The sequence below is a fragment of the Vigna unguiculata genome, chromosome 7 (genome assembly GCF_037176805.1).
Source record: "Vigna unguiculata cultivar grain cowpea cultivar isolate G323 ecotype 2 chromosome 7, ASM3717680v1, whole genome shotgun sequence".
Taxonomy (NCBI): Eukaryota; Viridiplantae; Streptophyta; class Magnoliopsida; order Fabales; family Fabaceae; genus Vigna; species Vigna unguiculata.
This window is the reverse complement of record NC_140798.1, coordinates 5,186,186-5,205,447: the sequence shown is the minus strand read 5'-3', so window position 1 is coordinate 5,205,447 and position 19,262 is coordinate 5,186,186. Positions and strand designations below refer to the sequence as shown.

Below are 19,262 nucleotides of genomic sequence, written 5' to 3'. Positions count from 1 at the left end.
ACTATTAAAATCATAGAAAGAATGAAGAAATGAAAGAATTGAGGACTAAAAGTAAAAGTGAGACTATACAAGTTATATTTCTTTTAATAAAGGCGAAAACATAAAAAACACAAAACAAAGTTTGGTAGGAGGAAGAAGTAAAAATGTACCATAATAACTTACTCTAAGAACGAATATAAAATGGGAATTTGAAAGGAGTAAAAAAAAAAATACTATGTAAAAAAGAGAAAGGCGCAAAATTCACAAAAGAAAAAAAATCATAAATAAAGAAGGAAAAATAAAATAACAATGGCTTTTATATTAACTATTGGAAATGTGAATCTATTCTTTTTTTATGATAATAATAAATAAAAAATAAATAGATAGAAATTATGATAATTATTAAATAAAAAATATTATTAAATTTAGAAGAAAAATCAATATAAAAAATAATTATCAAAATAAATATTATTTATTAATTTCAATAATACTATAATTACAAAGTATTTTAGGATAACTTATGATAAATCATTAAAACACCTACTAAAAGTAAGTAGGAACCATGAATTGTTGATGACTGAAAATTTACTTGTTTCATCTAATTAGCATTAAATTGTTATTTTCCCTTAACTCAATTGCTTTACAAAGCCGTCATACCCGACCCGATCCAATGGACACAAATCTTTGGTTTTCCCATAGCTGTGCCTGCAGTTCAAACCTCTCTTTCTGTCGTGTTTTATACGTTTTTTTTATTAAAAATAAAACCTTTTTCTTTTCCTCTTCCAAGTCTTCACCTTTCTCATATTTTCTGCACCCCAATTCCACGGTCCTTCTTTCGCCACTCCACTTTTGATCCCATACCCAAAAGGGTCTTGCTTATTTTTACCATCACAACCTTGCTTTGTGTGTCTGATTCTATTTCCACGACGAAGCGCAAAGTTTTGTTCTTTAGCTCCAAGTAGGAGTGGTTTTGGTTTCTCACCATGGCTGCATCAATCTCTACATCAAAGCCATCAATATAGGTTTTGGGCTCTCAAAACTCTTTCTCTCTCTTCTGATGTATCTATTTTTTTATCAGTAGCTCGTATCTTGTGGTCAATTTGTTTGTATAGATCATGTTTGATGTAATTTGTGAATGAATTTAGAGTCCCTCTGATGCCTTGCGTCTTGCCACTGTATGGTTAGTTCTACTATTATGGCTGCTACCAAGAAACCTCGCCTTAGGCTTAGAGATGTGGCTTTGTGCCGGCTGTTATCTGTGGTGTTTGTTACTTTATGTGGGGTTTTGCTTCTGATTTTTCTTCTTTCATCAAATTCAACATCGACAACAATTGTGACTCATGATACTGACAGTGTTGATGCATACCATCATGACTTGAAGTTTGAAAAGTGGCATGATCTCCCCCAACAGAGTGACTTGTCACTTAGATTGGAAAAGATGAATAGGTTGCCTCCAAGAAACTTGGATTTGTATCCAACTCTTGCAAAGGATCATATCATTGTTGTTCTGTATGTTCACAATCGGCCTCAGTATCTGAAGGTAGTTGTTGAGAGCCTCTCGCATGTGGTGGGGATTGGTGAGACTTTACTAATTGTTAGTCATGATGGATACTTTGAGGATATGAACAAGATCATTGATGGTATCAGATTTTGTCAAGTTAAACAGATATATGCACCCTATTCACCCCATTTGTTTTCTGATAGTTTTCCTGGGGTTTCGGCTGATGACTGCAAAGATAAGGATGATCCCACAGAAAAGCATTGCAAGGGGAATCCTGATCAGTATGGAAACCACCGCTCGCCAAAGATTGTATCGCTGAAGCATCATTGGTGGTGGATGATGAACACAGTGTGGGATGGATTGAGAGAAACGAGGGATCATTCTGGTCATGTTCTTTTCATTGAAGAAGACCACTTCATATTTCCCAATGCCTATCGCAACTTGCAGGTTCTAACTTCGTTGAAGCCTAAGAAATGTCCTGATTGTTATGCTGCTAATTTAGCACCTTCTGATGTGAACTCTAGAGGTGAAGGGTGGGCAACTTTGATAGCTGAGAGAATGGGAAATGTAGGTTACTCTTTCAATAGAACTGTTTGGAAGAAAATACACAATAAGGCTAGAGAGTTTTGTTTCTTTGATGACTACAATTGGGATATCACAATGTGGGCAACTGTTTATCCTTCATTTGGTAGTCCTGTTTACTCATTACGAGGTCCTAGGACCAGTGCTGTTCATTTTGGGAGATGTGGCTTGCATCAGGGTCAGGGGGAGAATAAGGCTTGCATGGACAATGGCATGGTGAACATTAATGTAGAACAGCCTGACACAGTTTCTAACATTGAATTAGGTTGGAATGTCCACACGTATGAGAATCAGCCTGGTTATAAAGCAGGGTTTAAAGGCTGGGGAGGTTGGGGGGATCATAGAGATCGTCACTTATGTCTGAGTTTTGCCAACATGTACCAATAACCTATCCTTTGTAAGAGTTAGTTTTTCTGGCTGCTGTATCTCTTTCATCTCTTCTCTCTTTTTTGTATGTTGTTCAGATATCTTGTGACAAGATTAGGTTTTTCAACACACGAATTGATATTAACACATTCATAGAGGTGTTAGGGTTATTGATCACTTAGACAGCCATCATTGAATCTTGTGTACTGGTTGTAACATTGAATGGATAATCATTAATAGTGGTTCTTCCTCATATGAAGGAAGCCTTTGTATTATGTGAACTACTCTCTCACTCTCTCTGTCTATGTGTTAATTTATAATAAATCTCATGTTTTTGGCCTTTGAGAGTTTTAGTTTTCTGTATTTGTTTCCTACCATGTTTCAGAAACATGAGAAGCCTGTATTTGTTATGCTACTACTCGAGAGTAATATTTATATGCTTTATTGTATTTTGTTTGTCACTTTGCCTTGAGCTCAAGGATTCAGCCAAACACTGGATTCTACTTTTTTTTTTAACCTGAACAGATGAGGTTATATTTGTAGTGATGTTTGAACACATAGCATATGGATTCAATCATTGATGCCATTGATGCTCGGCATGATAAGCATGCCAAATGTAAAATACCACATAAATGCTTCTAATTTTGCAGTTAACTCACACTGAAACAGTTCAACATGTGTACTAAATTAGATGGGTAGGAATGTGTAAGCACAATAGGTAACTCAATAAAGAGTATCAATTTTGTCTATCATTCACTCAACAGTGTTACTTAAGAAATCAAAAGTGACAAGTTTTTGTAGAAAACTACACTCTTTTATGACTCATTCTTGTTAGAAGTTGTTCTGTTCTTTCACATCCTCCACATTTTTAGGGTCTTATTCTGGAAGCAAGAAAGCTATGTGACAGTTCCAGAGATAAGAAAAGACCCTCTCTATTTCTTTCATTACTGTGCTTATGAGGAAATAAATCTGTTAACATTTCCATTTCATTTATTTTCCTAAAAGTATAGAAATGGAGAAAATCTTCCTCTAACAGAAAGATGTTTTACCTTGAGATTTGGTCTTGAAAGTTGTTGAATAAAAAATTTACTGTTCTAAGCAAAGTTAAACTTGATATGCTATCTGACACTGTGCCTGAAAGTTAGTTATGATAGATGTCAAAAGATTTTAGTTCTGCAGAGAGCAATGTTATTTATTTGGAAATAGTTTCACTCAAATTTTTATTATTTGACAAGTCCATGTTGAACACCGGTTTTAGATTTTTGCTTTTGTTATGTTCTGTTTCTTTTATGACTTGCTTGAATTTTTTTGTTAACCCCATTCTAAACAAAACATTTAAAATATCAAACAATTTAAAATAAAAATAATTTAAATTTAATATATTTAAATTTTCTAAAAATTACAAAAATTTCTTATCCAAATACATTCTTCTTTTCTTTTCACACAGACTAGGAACTAGAACTCTTAATTAATTGCGTAAACTTCACGAGCTTCCGGACTCAATTTAAGAAAAGACTCAATAGTAAGCTAAATTTCAATTAAAGATTAGACTCATTAAATATAAAATTTTATTTCGTATCGAGTACACAAGATTATGAATAATACCTTAATTTTTTTAACATATTGAATATGAATCAAAATTATATCAAGACCCAAGACTGCAAGACCCTTCGATTCGGCTACTCATGATGGAACAGAATCAAAATTATTATCCGAGAGATCAAGGACGGTCAAGGAGTTCAAATCTTGTGAAGGAGGAAATGAGTCAAAGAAAGCATTATTATTATTAAGGTTAATTATGATTTTATCCCTTAACTTTTAATGAATTTTAGAATTAGTCCATTTCAAAATTTTAGACCAATTTAATCTTTCATTTTTTAAAATATAAAATATATAAATTTAGTTATTTTAATCAAATTTTGTTAAATTTATTTAATGCTTCTTACTCGTATTAAAATTGTATTTGAATTATTTACATTGTTTAATAATTTTTTCTAATATTAAATTAAATATTATTATAAAATGTATTTGAAATATTAAATCCAAATATTAAGCAAGAGTGTGCCAAGTCTGGTACAACTACTCAACCAGAATGGAGTGTAAAGTAAGTTGTTGTAGGAAACGGAAGTCAGGTTCTGAAAAGCGTGCACCATGTGATATTCAAGTTCATTCTCAACAAGATTTAAGATCTGTACTCTGGAAAAATTTGTGGCTCTAACGAGTTACGAGGGAACAACTAATTTAGTCTGCACTTCGCCAGATCTATCTCTTACAAAGAAGGAAGCATGGAGAGCTCCTGCAACATATTTTAAAACAAATTAATGTAAAGTTTAAATTTAATTAAACTTAATATTATTAAAATATTTAATAAAAATATCAATTTTAATAAAAATATAATATTTATATAAATGTTAAATTTAGTTTGAATTTAGAAGGATGAAATTGATTTTCTTTAAAACAAATTGGGATTGAAAATAAATTAAAATAACAAATTATAAGTATCTAATTGAGATTCAGATAATGACTTGACAAATATGACCATCCTGACTTGACATGAGATATGATACTGAGGTAACATGTGACAAAATTTAAAAAAAAATTAAAAAAAAATTAAAAAAAAAATTAAAAATTTTATTAAAAAAATTAAAAAGTTAAAAATTTGAGGATATATATAAAAGTAATGGAATCTACACTAAAAAAGGTATTTTAACAATAAAAAAATACACAAACTTATGGTAAAAATTATATATTATTTTTTTTCTTTATAAACTAAACTAAAATAAAATAAATAATTTATAGATTCTTATATATTGAAATGGAAATTTCAATGGGAGATTGAATTTATAGGTTTTTGTAGAAAAATGGTGAATTTATTTATACAAAGGTCGTCGAAATATTAACTTTTTAAAATACATTATTAGACATTTGCTCAAGACTATTACGTCTCAACTTTTGGTCTGAATAGTTCTATTTCAACTTTTAGCCAAATCAACATGGGTCAACTTTCAGTTTGAGTCGATCAATCTCAACCTTTGGTCTAGGTCGATCTAAGTTGATCTATCTCGAATTTCAGGTCAGTCCATCTTAACCTTTGACCTGAGCCCACCCATCTTAACTTTGGTCTGAGCCGGATTGGTCAATCTCGACCTTCAACTTGAACCAACATGTCTTGACCTTTGACCATAACCGTCCTGTCTCGACTATCTTCCATGGTCGGCTCGTCTTGACTTTCGATCCTTCAACCTCGGTCGACCTATTTCGACCTTCAGCTCGAGACTACCCAAGATCCTGATCGACTTGTGTCGACCTTCTACCCGATCTTGTACGTTTGCCAGGGTCGGACCATCTTGATCTTCAACTCGGACTGGCCTGTCTCGACCTTTGGCCCGAACCAACTGGTCTCGACCTTCAGTCTTGGTCAGATCGTCCTGATCTTCGGTTCCACTCGACTCGATTTTTGACCCTTCTTGACCTTTGGCCTAAGTCAACCCATCTCGACGCTCGATCCAAGAGTGGTCGTCTCAAATTGTCATCCGAAACAGTCTGTCTCGACCTTTGGCCTAGGTCGGTGTCCCAACCGTACCCAAAGTACACGGCCTCGGCCTCGGCCTCTGAGCATGCAACCTCAGTGAACCCAACCACCACACACCCTGTGTCGGCTACCTCTTCTTCACACTTCTCGATAGACATCCCCTCCCATAGTATGCGACCACCAAACACACTACGGACCACATACCTTGTTCTAAAGAATGCCCCTCCTCCCCCAGGCAGTCACCATCGAACCTCTGAAGCCGCATCCTTTTCCAAGACATCCCCATCACGGACAAGAGGTTTTCACGGCAACAAATTCCCTAAGCCGCCTATCCTGCACCACGAGTACCCCTACCCAGGACAATCCAAACCTATGACGTAACCATCTCGATCAATAAGATGAAATCAAACCATCCGCAGACATTCTCACGACCGAGTGCTGAATACCGCCTACCCTTGAGGGATCTCCTGGTAATTTCCCCCTCAGCACTGGATCCAAGAATAGCCAAGAAGGGAATATTGGGCCAAAAGCTCATCCCAGGTAGGACCCACAGGTAAAAAAAGGTATAAATAGCACACTACCCTATGCATTGATTACGCATTAAATATTCTCTGTAACTACTGACATCATTCAGCACTGACTTTGGCATCGAAGTGTCTTTTGCAGGCACACCTGCATCGCGACCGTGGCTCCCCTCCCTCAGAAGACAGAAGACTCACTCGGCATCCGACCATCGAGATAGTACGCGAGACTTGTGAAGTACAACTCGGTCCCATAAGAACAGTCGGCCTGGCTTGACCTTTGGTCCATGTTGGTCTTCGGCTCAAGACAGTCCAACTTGATATATAACCTAAACTGAATGTATTATTTTTAAGAGTTAATTAAAGTTTTGTAGTGAGGCTAAACTCACTTTAGCTTTGACTCTAAACCACTTGAAAGTAAACTTTGGGGACTGGAGTTTTTTTTGTTCCCTCAATCGAAGAACTCTAAAATAGAACTTATTCAAAAGTGAACAAAGGTGAAAAAAAACGAATATTTGCAGCAATGATAAAGTATACAATAAAATTGTAACATGAATCCAAAACAAATTGTAAAAATTGATTTAGTTTGGTTTAGTTTTTTTATATTTCAACTAAATAAAAACAAATTAGGTATAATGTTTTTTATTTGATTTACATGTATGTTTAAACAAAAATAAAAACACCTCTAAGTAGGTTGTGTGTTGGTAAAAATAAAAAAATAAAATTCTGCTACCCAAAACTCATGTACCTTACAGAAGACTGCTTACATAAATAAGACAGCACTTTAAATAACATAAAAAAAAATGATTTTATACACTAACATAAAGACTTTCACACGTTTAAAATATTTGTTGAAAAATGCTCACAAAAGGTAAAATAGGGAAATGCAGTAATGTTGGAAATACCCTAATTGCAAAGGTGGGTATCTAAATAAGATAATAGTTTGCAAGCTTTTGATAGTAGACAACATGATGGTTATGTTTTCGTGACGAGACCTTGTAACCTTGGTACAATCTTTGTAACCTTGGAAGGTGGTCGCAGAGATTAACGGTGCCGGTGATTTTAGCGGCGGCGACGGTTGAGAAAGTCAACACCATAACCATGGACAAGCACTGAAAGAGTGAGTGCAAGGAACAAAACTAGCTTGTCATAGCTCCTTCTGCTATACACACATAATATTTGTCAAATGTGTATTCTTATTTTCTAACACCTTTATCATGCCTATTTAATCTCATACAAAATATCTTAGTAAATCAAATAGAAAAGTTAAAGGATTAAAAAGTATAATGTAATGTATTTATATTTGAAATTTTGAGTCATGTGGAGATGAATTGATAAATAATATTTTCTTTTCAAAATGCATAATGTATTGTACTTTTTCTTTTTCTATGGATTCACTCATAGTAATCAATATCAGCTTTAAATATCCTTAAGTTGCTCTTGTTTTCAAATTTTACATGGTTTTCTTTAGGGTCCCCTAACTAGCAAGAATACAAATTTTAGAGTCTTTAGTAGGGTGATAGAGTGTAATATTTCTTGAATAGAAGGGGTGACAATATAATTTGCTATGATCTTTTTAAATGTTTAATTGAACTAAAAATACATATTTTTCCTTTATTAAAAGACATTTAAATTTTCAACAATTGAGTTCAATTGATAAAGAAAGATAGAAAAGGTATGTAGCAGATTCAAAATCAAATATTTAGAGCCAAGTAGAGTTGCAGCATTTTCCTTGGTAATTCAGTACACTACTATAATTAAAGATGCAGCAGTTTACAACTTTCTAATGAAAAATCGTAAACCTTAACTTCTGCTAAAAAAATAGATGAATCATACATATTAATAAAGCGAACAAACTTTACAAAATAAAACTGACGAATCAAGAAGAATCATCATTCAAACTGCGAATAACCAAAAACACTCAAGAACTGCTTAAACTGGTGGCAACAGGAATAACAATAACGAGAATAAGAATGAGCAGCAATATGATCCCAATACACATCCACTTCCTGCTATTCTTCTGGTAATGCTTTGCAGTCTGCAAATTCTTAGTCCCATCCTTAACATAGTGCGAAGCGTGCAACACGTGATGCTCAATGTCATCCATTTTCTCACCCTGTGCCTCAACCATCACAGCCATGTCCAGAAACACCTGGTGCAGCTCCAGCAAACTCTTCTCCACTTCCTTAGCAGCATCGTGTCTGTCCTGAATCTCCACCACAGTTTCCAGAACCTTCCCTCTCCCATGTTCCTGAATCGCCTTCCCCAAAACCTCTTCCTCATTCCCATTTGCAATGATCTTCTCAATCACCTCTTCATCTGGGTACTCCCCAGTCACTGTGAAGTACCTGATGGATTTTACAAAATGTACAACATGTCACACAAATTAAGTCTCAAATGCACAGATGTATCAGATTTTACAAAAACCAACATTTTATCAAACACCTCACATACATAAAACAAATTCATACAACAAAACAAATATATAACTACAGTTCTGCAAGTATAAATTATAAATTATTGGATTCATAAATTGTAGATGAGAACATAATCAACTTTATTCTTTATTTGAATCATTCATGAGAAGAAAGCATTCCAAATTTTCTCCATCAAGGCTTATATTATACACTTTCTATATCTGGTATCTGCATCGATATCTGGTATGCAGTGGACAGAAGAAATAGGAGAATTATACAATAGTAATTTCTCATAACTTCCACAAATTCAAAAGCAAACATGAATATAGATATATAGAAGGTGTGTAGATTTTTGCTTTTGTTATGTTCTGTTTCTTTTATGACTTGCTTGAATTTTTTTGTTAACCCCATTCTAAACAAAACATTTAAAATATCAAACCATTTAAAATAAAAATAATTTAAATTTAATATATCTAAATTTTCTAAAAATTACAAAATTTTTTTATCCAAATACATTCTTCTTTTCTTTTCACACAGACTAGGAACTAGAACTCTTAATTAATTGCATAAACTTTCACGAGCTTCCAGACTCAATTTAAGAAAAGACTCAATAGTAAGCTAAATTTCAATTAAAGATTAGACTCATTAAATATAAAATTTTATTTCGTATCGAGTACACAAGATTATGAATAATACCTTAATTTTTTAGCATATTGAATATGAATCAAAATTATATCAAGACCCAAGACTGCAAGACCCTTCGATTCGGCTACTCATGATGGAACAGAATCAAAATTATTATCCGAAAGATCAAGCACGGTCAAGGAGTTCAAATCTTGTGAAGGAGGAGATGAGTGAAAGAAAGCATTATTATTATTATTATTATTATTATTATTATTATTATTATTATTATTATTATTATTATTATTATTATTATTAAGGTTAATTATGTTTTTGTTCCTTAACTTTTAATGAATTTTAGAATTAGTTAATTTTAAAATTTTGGATCAATTAATCCTTCATCTTTTAAAATATGTGAATTTAATTACTTTAATCAAATTTTGTTAAATTTATTTGATTATGTTAAGATTATATTTGAGTTGTTTATATTGTTTAACACATTTTTTTTAATATTAAATCAAATATTATTACAAAACCTATTTGAAACCAAATCCAACTATTAAGCAAGAGTGTGCTAAGTCTGGTACAACTACTCAACCAGAGTGGAGTGGAAAGTAAGTTGTTGTAGGAAACGGAAGTCAGGTTCTAAAAGCATGCACCATGTGATATTCAAGTTCATTCTCAACAAGATTTAAGATCTCTACTCTCGAAAATTTTGTGGCTCTAACGAGTTACAAGGGAACAACTAATTTAGTCTGCACTTCGCCAGATCTATTTCTTACAAAGAAGGAAGCATGGAGAGCTCCTGCAACATATTTTAAAACAAATTAATGTAAAGTTTAAATTTAATTAAACTTAATATTGTTAAAATATTTAATAAAAATATAATATTTATATAAATATTAAATTTAATCTGAATTTGGAAGGATGAAATTGAATTTTTTTAAAACAAATTGGGATTGAAAATGAATTAAAATAACAAATATAAGTACTAAATTGAGATTCAGATAATGACTTGACATATATTACCATACTGACTTGATATGTGACATGATACTGACGTGACACGTGGTAAAAATAATTTTAAAAATTCAAAAAAATAATTTTTTTTATTAAAAAACTAAAATAAAAAATGTGAGGATATATATAAAAGTAATGGAATCTACACTAAAAAAAAGCATTTTAACAATAAAAAATACACAAAGTTATGGTAAAAAGTATATATTAATTTTTTTTTCTTTATAAACTAAAATAAAATAAAATAAAAAAATTATAGATTCTTATATATTGAAATGGAAATTTCAATGGGAGATTGAATTTATAGGTTTTTGTAGAAAAATGGTGAATTTATTTTTATAAAGGTCTTTTGTCGAAATATTAGCTTTTTAAAATACATTAGACATTTGGTTAAGACTATTATATCTCAACTTTTGGTCTAAATAGTTCTACTTCAACCTTTAGCCAAATTAACATGTGTCGACTTTCAATTTGAGACAATCAATCTCGAATTTCAGTTCAAGTTAGTCTGTCTTAACCTTTGACCTGAGCCCACCTATCTTAACCTTTGGTCTGTGCCGGATTGGTCAGTCTCGACCTTCAGCTTGAACCAACTTGTCTTGACCTTTGACCATAACTGACCTGTCTCGACTATCTTCCATGGTCGACCCGTCTGGACCTTTGGCCCAGGTTGGCCCGTCTTGTCCTTCAACCTGGATCAGCCTATCTTGACCTTCAGCTCGAGACTACTTGAGACCTCGGTCGACTTGTGTCGACCTTCTACCCGATCTTGTCCGTTAGCGAGGGTTGGACCATCTTGATCTTTAGTCCGAACTAGCTTGTCTCGACCTTTGACCCGAACCAACTGGTTTCGACCTTTAGTCCTGGTCAGATCATCCTGACCTTCGGTTCGACCTGACTCGATTTTTTACCATTCTTGACCTTTGACCCAGGTCAACCCATCTCAATACTCGATCTAAGAGTGATCATCTCAAATTGTCATCCGAAACAACTTGTCTCAATCTTTGACTTAGATTGGCTTGGCTTGGCCTTTGGTCCATGTTAGTCTTCGGCTCAAGACAACCCAACTTGATATATGAGCTAAACTGAATGTATTATTTTTAAGAGTTAATTAAAGTTTTGTAGTGAGCCTAAACTCACCTTAGCTTTGACTCTAAACCAGTTGAAATTGAACTTTGGGGACTAGAGTTTTTTTTGTCCCCTCAATCGAAGAACTCCTAAAATAGAACTTATTCAAAAGTGAAAAAAAAAAAACCGAATATTTGCACCAATGATAAAGTATACAATAAAATTGTAACATGAATCCAAAACAAATTGTAAAAATTGATTTAGTCTGGTTCAGTTTTTTTATGTTTCAACTAAATTAAAACAAATTAGGTATAATGTTTTATATTTGATTTACATGTATGTTTAAACAAAAATAAAAACACCTCTAAGTAGGTTGTGTGTTGGTAAAAATAAAAAAAAAAAAAATTCTACTACCCAAAACTCATGTACCTTACAGAAGACTGCTTACATAAATAAGACAACACTTTAAATAACATAAAAAAAAAAGATTTTATACACTAATATAAAGACTTTCACACGTTTAAAATATTTGTTGAAAAATGCTTACAAAAGGTAAAAAAGGGAAATGCAGTAATGTTGGAAATATCCTAATTGCAAAGGTGGGTATCTAAATAAGATAATATAGTTTGCAAGCTTTTGATACTAGCTTGCCCATGTATCATATCTCAGCTCCTTCTGCTATACACACATAATATTTGTCAAATGTGTATTCTTATTTTCTAACACCTTTATCATGCCTATTTAATCTCATACAAAATATCTTAGTAAATCAAATAGAAAAGTTAAAGGATCAAAAAGTATAATGTAATGTATTTATATTTGAAATTTTGAGTCATGTGGAGATGAATTGATAAATAATGTATTGTACTTGATCGAGTCCTTAATTCTTTTATATGCGAAAAAAAAGGCCTTGTATTATACTTTTTCTTTTTCTATGGATTCACTCATAGTAATTAATATCAGCTTTAAATATCCTTAAGTTGCTCTTGTTTTCAAATTTTACATGGTTTTCTTTAGGGTCCCCTAACTAGCAAGAATACAAATTTTAGAGTCTTTAGTAGGGTGATAGAGTGTAATATTTCTTGAATAGAAGGGGTGACAATATAATTTGCTATGATCTTTTTAAATGTTTAATTGAACTAAAAATACATATTTTTCCTTTATTAAAAGACATTTAAATTTTCAACAATTGAGTTCAATTGATAAAGAAAGATAGAAAAGGTATGTAGCAGATTCAAAATCAAATATTTAGAGCCAAGTAGAGTTGCAGCATTTTCCTTGGTAATTCAGTACACTACTATAATTAAAGATGCAGCAGTTTACAACTTTCTAATGAAAAATCGTAAACCTTAACTTCTGCTAAAAAAATAGATGAATCATACATATTAATAAAGCGAACAAACTTTACAAAATAAAACTGACGAATCAAGAAGAATCATCATTCAAACTGCGAATAACCAAAAACACTCAAGAACTGCTTAAACTGGTGGCAACAGGAATAACAATAACGAGAATAAGAATGAGCAGCAATATGATCCCAATACACATCCACTTCCTGCTATTCTTCTGGTAATGCTTTGCAGTCTGCAAATTCTTAGTCCCATCCTTAACATAGTGCGAAGCGTGCAACACGTGATGCTCAATGTCATCCATTTTCTCACCCTGTGCCTCAACCATCACAGCCATGTCCAGAAACACCTGGTGCAGCTCCAGCAAACTCTTCTCCACTTCCTTAGCAGCATCGTGTCTGTCCTGAATCTCCACCACAGTTTCCAGAACCTTCCCTCTCCCATGTTCCTGAATCGCCTTCCCCAAAACCTCTTCCTCATTCCCATTTGCAATGATCTTCTCAATCACCTCTTCATCTGGGTACTCCCCAGTCACTGTGAAGTACCTGATGGATTTTACAAAATGTACAACATGTCACACAAATTAAGTCTCAAATGCACAGATGTATCAGATTTTACAAAAACCAACATTTTATCAAACACCTCACATACATAAAACAAATTCATACAACAAAACAAATATATAACTACAGTTCTGCAAGTATAAATTATAAATTATTGGATTCATAAATTGTAGATGAGAACATAATCAACTTTATTCTTTATTTGAATCATTCATAAGAAGAAAGCATTCCCATTTTTCTCCATCAAGGCTTATATTATACACCTTCTATATCTGGTATCGGCATCGATATCTGGTATGCAGTGGACTGAAGAAATAGGAGAATTATTCAATAGTAATTTCTCATAACTTCCACAAATTCAAAAGCAAACATGAATATAGATATATAGAAGGTGTGTAGATTATTACCTTCTCCCCACAGTATCCTTGTACTCGCTCATCATCCTCTGCCTCAACCCCTGAAACTCCATCATCAGTTCCTTCAGCTTCTTCCTCAGCCCATTGGTTACGGCGATCCGGGTCCGGTAGATCGCCGGCGTGCCGTCCTTGAGACCGGAGAGCCTCCGGTTGGCGGCGTTGGCCCGGTCCATTTCCTCCAGCTGGGTCCGGATCGCCCTGGCCTTCTTTAGGACCGCAACAATGTCGGCGTTGATCCTGGTCCTTAGCGCCTTGAGCTCCTCAGCCTTGTGCAGAGACTTGCTCTCCTCGTTGGCCTGCTGCAAGTTTCCGAGGATGTCTCTGAGGGACCCCATTTCAGTCTTCACCTTCTCAGCTTCTTCCAAGAAGAGACCCATGTCAGTGTCCAAGTGGGTTATGGAAGAGGTGAGTTCCACACCGGGAGGACCAGCCATACCCGCTTCCAAATCAACGTCTTTCATCGCAGCTTTCTTCAGATCCACGTAGCTGGTGAAGGACTTGGTCATTAGATCGTTCATTTTCAGAACTTTGGATAGATAATGGAACAATGGAATAATTGATTTTGATATGTGCAAGCGAAACGAGAGGGAGAAGAGAATGAGTGAAGGACGATAATAGAAAGGATGTGTGATGAACCGTAGAAGGAAGGTTGTGGAGTTTTATGAGTTCTGAAAGGGTAACGGATAGTTTTTCTTTTTCTTCTCATGAGAAAGTAGCCGTTGGAAGTTTCATTACGACAATCCCCAACGGCTATTTTTCAAAATTTCGATTATTCAGCCAGTTAATAATGTTAAATTACTTCTTTGTATTTTGTTTAGGTTAGAAAAGCAGGGGTTATTTGAGCTTTAAAAAGATTGAATCTCCTAAGAGAAAAAATTGAGATGAAAAGAATGATATAATAGGACTAGTAATATAGTAGATTGATGTAAAAAAGAAAAAAAAAAGAGGATAGATTCTAATTCTATTTTGGGGGAGTTTTTTTTGTGAGTAAATAATTTATTCATTGAAAAAGAAAAATCTAATTTTGTTTATTAATTAAATATTTTAAAAAAAATTAAATTGGTGATATTATATTAGTTATTTAATTTTCGTCAAATTTGGTCATTAAAAATATTCTTTTAAGATAAAGTAATTTTAAAAAAATTAGCAAACAAATATAATTGTATAACTTTTTCTTTAGGAACTAAAATAAATATTTCGCTTCTGAGTGAAAGAGTGAGAACGTGTAGTATTTTTAAAAACTAAATTAGTTATCTGCCGTTTTTATTCATTATAATTTATCTAGTTCATTTAATATTTGTCTTTAGCAAGTAAGATTTGTCATTGATCTTCAAGTAAAAGATTTTGTCTCCATGTGTATACTTTGTATTTGCATAACACAATCCACTTTGTTCTTTATGATGATAAAAAATAAAAAAACTATTATCACTATATGTCTTTGCTTTTTCTTTTCTCATGATAAAAAGATAAAATATTAAGTTTTTATTATAATTATTAAAAAAAATATTATTAGATTTTAAAAAATATATTTATGAAAAATATATAAAATATATAATTTTTATAATTATGTCACATATATTTTTTTTTTGAAATTAATTTAGTTAAAAATATATTTACAAAACTTAATAATCGAAACCTATAGTTGTACAAATAATTTCAAAAATGTCACTGCATTTTTTAAAGACTATATTCTGAGTGTTAAAGTAAAGACTTCGGTCCTAGGTTAAACTAAAGCCTATACCCTAACTACAAGGGTATATGCTCTGATTATTTGAAAGAATTGAAGTTTATACTGATGTAATCAGGGTATTGGCTTTAGTTTAATCTATAACCGAAGTCTATACCTATCTACATATGATAAAATTGTGAATTTTTACAACTTGCGATAGGTTTTTTTGTTTTTGCATTGTGTCCCTGCATTCTTCTCCTTCGTAGCTGCAATTTCGCGTTTTTCTCCATTATAACTTTCGTTGAGGTTCATTTTTGTCTTCATTATCGTTTTTTCCCTTCTCAAATTCTCGTTTATCTATTCCTTTCGTTCTTATTTTTCTCTTCCTTCTCTTAACGTTGTTTTTCTTCTCATTTTAGTGTCACTGTTGCATCTTGGTTGCCATCGTCATCTTTTCGTGTTAGGGCGTCGCAACATTGCAAGTTTGTGTTAGTCTTGGTTTGTTGTGTTTGGGATGTCACAACATTGTTGTTATATTGATTGTTGGTTCACATTTGAGCGGTCGTCTTTGTCTTTCTCGCTCTTGCTTTCGTTTTCACTCTCATTCTTGCTCGCGTTTTATTGAAACCTATTACTTTTACTTTTTATTTTTTTAATCGTGCTATGGTTCGGTTGTCTACAAACCAAAGTCTATTCTTGCAGTATAGGTTTCGGTTAGGAGATGAAGCCTAAATGTCCCTTTTTTACTTTGTCTAAATATGCTTTAATTGTAGAATTCGAGTATAATGGCGAAAAAAATCGTCATTAAAGCTCTTTGTTGCACTAATGACAATTACAATAGTTATTAGAATATTAACATTTCAAATTCACTAGCTGCAACAAACTTTTCATACGTAGACTTATTATTTGAACAAAAAATAATATCATCACATATATTTGAACAAGTAGTACATCACTTTTATTGTTTCATTGTTGTTGCTCTGAAGGTAATAAAATTAATGCAGTGCAATAGAACTGACTTTGAATACCATTTTGTGGCAGACAGTGCCCTAGATCGCTTGTGGCAAAAATTGTAGTTAAGCAACAGTAGTCGACCAAGATACTTTGTTATATTATGTATTAATTTGTACCTTTGCCAGTAATATTTGAGCATTATTATTGTCATTTTGAGCAAATACTTGTACCTCTAGCTAAGTTTTTTTTTTTTTTCTTCAATGCATTGATAAGTATTGTATTATGATCCCTATAATTTAGCAACATCTTTGGTTTCGTTTTTCCAATTTGCAGTTTTTTTGTTTTCTTTTTGGTGATACAACACATGAATTACAGAATGCTTGAATCCAGGTATTTATACAATTGCATACCATCTTTCATTAATATGGAGAAAGCAGAGTTCCGATTTTGAACAGAAAGATAAAAGTGGGACTGGGCTAACATTCTGCACCCCCCGATTTCCTCCCACACCTTCTTTTTCTTGGGTTTTTCTCATTTTACTTTGCACCCTCTTTTATTTTTTCTGTACCTCCATTTGTTGCTTATTTGGATAGACCATTAATTAACTATTGAACCCCTTTTTTCACTGCTTGCACCTCATTGTGTGTTTTCTAATGTTTTTTTAACAGTTTAGGGTTCAGCTTCCCTTTTTGCTTTTCAAAATATCGTTTCACTTTTCATCCCCTCATTAGCTTTATTATTTGGCAGTTCATATTTCCACATGTAAATCATTTTTTTTAAAACAAAATTACGAATTAAAAATTCTTTTATTATAATATTAAAAATTATTAATTATCATGTTGAACTTTGGAATTACTAGATGATTACAATTTTCATTCATCTAAAATATTTGTACAAAAATCAATTATCATAGAGTCTTGGACTTGGTCAACAACTATAATAATTTTAAGGTTTAAACTTGGTTGGTCCTTGATTTTGTTCAAAAATATCAATTTTGCAGTCAAAATTTTTTAATCTCAATTTGGTTCTCAGTTTTGGAAATGTGTTGTAATTTAGTCATTTTTGTTATTATAGTTAACAATTTACATGTCAGCTCGTATTTTATTTTAATATTTATTTTCAATTTTTTAATTTTTTTTTTAAATTGTCATATGCCAAATGAGGGGTCTTGCAACGTACGTGTTACTGTTAAGACAAGTGTCATGTGAAAAATATGAATTTAATCCATGTATTTGTTATTTTGTCTTAATTTAGCTTCAATTTTGTTTTTAACTAGAGCAATCCCATTCTTCTTTAAATTGAGACCAAATTTAACTTGTATATAAATGTTACAATAATATATTTATTAAATTTGATATTTTTAACAAGATTAAATTAATTAAAATTTATATTTTATATTGAACTTTTTTTTTTCAAATATTTATCTATCAACGATCTCTATATAAATATTAGAGTTGGTTTAACATGACGACTTTATAAATTCAAATGTAAAATTTTAAAATAGTTTTGTAACTATTTAAGATAAATATATTTATTTCAAATTTTAAAACAAAAATTGAAAATAAAGTCCAATATAAAATATAAATTTAAATAAACTTAATCTTGTCAAAAATATCAATTTTAATAAAAATATTATTACAACATTTATATAAAAGTTAAATTTGATTTTGAAAAAGTACGGAACTCTTTCGGTAAAAAAAAAATTGAAATAGGTTGTTGTCAAGGCGCAAATTTCATAGCTTACCAAGATGTAAATTTCATAGCTTGCGTTTAACTTTGTGGTTCAAAATGTTGAGAAATTTGACAAATATAATGTCTGTAGGAGTTAGATAATTTTGAATAGTCAAGATAATTTTGCATGTGATAATCTTTGATGGAAGAATGAGTAATATTATAGCAATGATAATCACTGAGATATTTAGGAGGGATAACAATTCTATTGGAACATTTAGATCATAAGGTAAAAGCATACCACAAACAACCAAAAACTCTAAAATCAGCATACTTGGGTATCTTATTGTACAAGATTCCAAAAGGAGATTTAGAGTTTAAAACTATCCTAGGAGTTCTATTCATAAGAAACACAACAGTTTTAACACATTCACCCCAGAACTTTAAAGGAACATTAGAATAAAACATTAAAGCTGTAACAATGTTAAGAATGTCAAAATATTTCCTTTTGACCAAACTATTTAGCTGTGGTCGTTCAATACAAGAAAATTGATGAATAATACGCCTTTTTGAAAACAGATCAGTCAAGGCAAGTTCTCTAGCATTATCAGGTCTAAAATTTTTAATGGAGTTTCAAGACAAGAATTGGGGAATTAAAATAGCACAATCAGATTTATTCTTTTATCTTCAACTAAAGTTAAAAATTTTTGAAGCCGTCATGAGTGTATTCTCTAAAAGGACCTCAAAGAAAATCAGAGGAAACAAAAGACAAAACATAGTAAATGATACTAATAAACATACAATAATTAACTTAATTTTCATTTATTTCTTATCATCTGAGCTTCTCATAGTCATTGAAAGATCCCTAAATCAACATCTATCATTGCAAGAAATAAGAAGTAAAATACAGAGAGAAATAGAATAGTGGTGGAAATACCGTAATTTTGTAGGTGGGTAAAGAAAAAAGATAATATTTTGCAAGGTTTTGGTGGTGCCACTGCTGGTGGTGGTGCAAGAACAGGAAAATAAGGTCATG

General features: G+C 32.2%; 3 protein-coding genes across 3 annotated transcripts; 1 reads left to right on the top strand and 2 right to left on the bottom strand.

Moving 5' to 3' along the window:
* Positions 1-708: 708 nt before the first annotated feature.
* LOC114191086 (beta-1,2-N-acetylglucosaminyltransferase II) lies at positions 709-2,709 on the top strand. The gene is given in 2 exon segments (XM_028080253.2): positions 709-2,391; positions 2,393-2,709. Coding segments are annotated over 2 exon segments (1,269 nt in total). The 5' UTR covers positions 709-1,156; the 3' UTR covers positions 2,427-2,709.
* A 5,473-nt stretch (positions 2,710-8,182) lies between these two features.
* LOC146884558 (syntaxin-related protein KNOLLE-like) lies at positions 8,183-8,858 on the bottom strand (the record flags this gene model as incomplete). The annotated part of the gene is made up of 1 exon (XM_085675582.1): positions 8,183-8,858. A coding segment is annotated over one exon (456 nt), but the record flags the coding sequence as incomplete, so codon positions are not given.
* Positions 8,859-12,851: 3,993 nt separating this feature from the next.
* On the bottom strand, positions 12,852-14,581 carry LOC114191087 (syntaxin-related protein KNOLLE). Its single transcript, XM_028080254.2, has 2 exons — positions 13,924-14,581; positions 12,852-13,498 (listed from the first exon to the last, which is right to left on the bottom strand). Exons 1-2 carry the CDS (start codon positions 14,448-14,450, stop codon positions 13,072-13,074), a joined length of 954 nt encoding a protein of 317 aa, XP_027936055.1. The 5' UTR covers positions 14,451-14,581; the 3' UTR covers positions 12,852-13,071.
* Between the last annotated feature and the right edge of the window lie 4,681 nt (positions 14,582-19,262).

What these genes read in the sequence shown, in the direction of transcription:
- LOC114191087 (XM_028080254.2), bottom strand. Translation starts at nt 14,450, where the DNA reads ATGAACGATCTAATGACCAAGTCCTTCACCAGCTACGTGGATCTGAAG. An exon ending in AAGGATACTGTGGGGAGAAG is followed by an intron (nt 13,499 to 13,923) that starts GTAATAATCTAC and finishes AAAATCCATCAG; the next exon opens with GTACTTCACAGTGACTGGGG.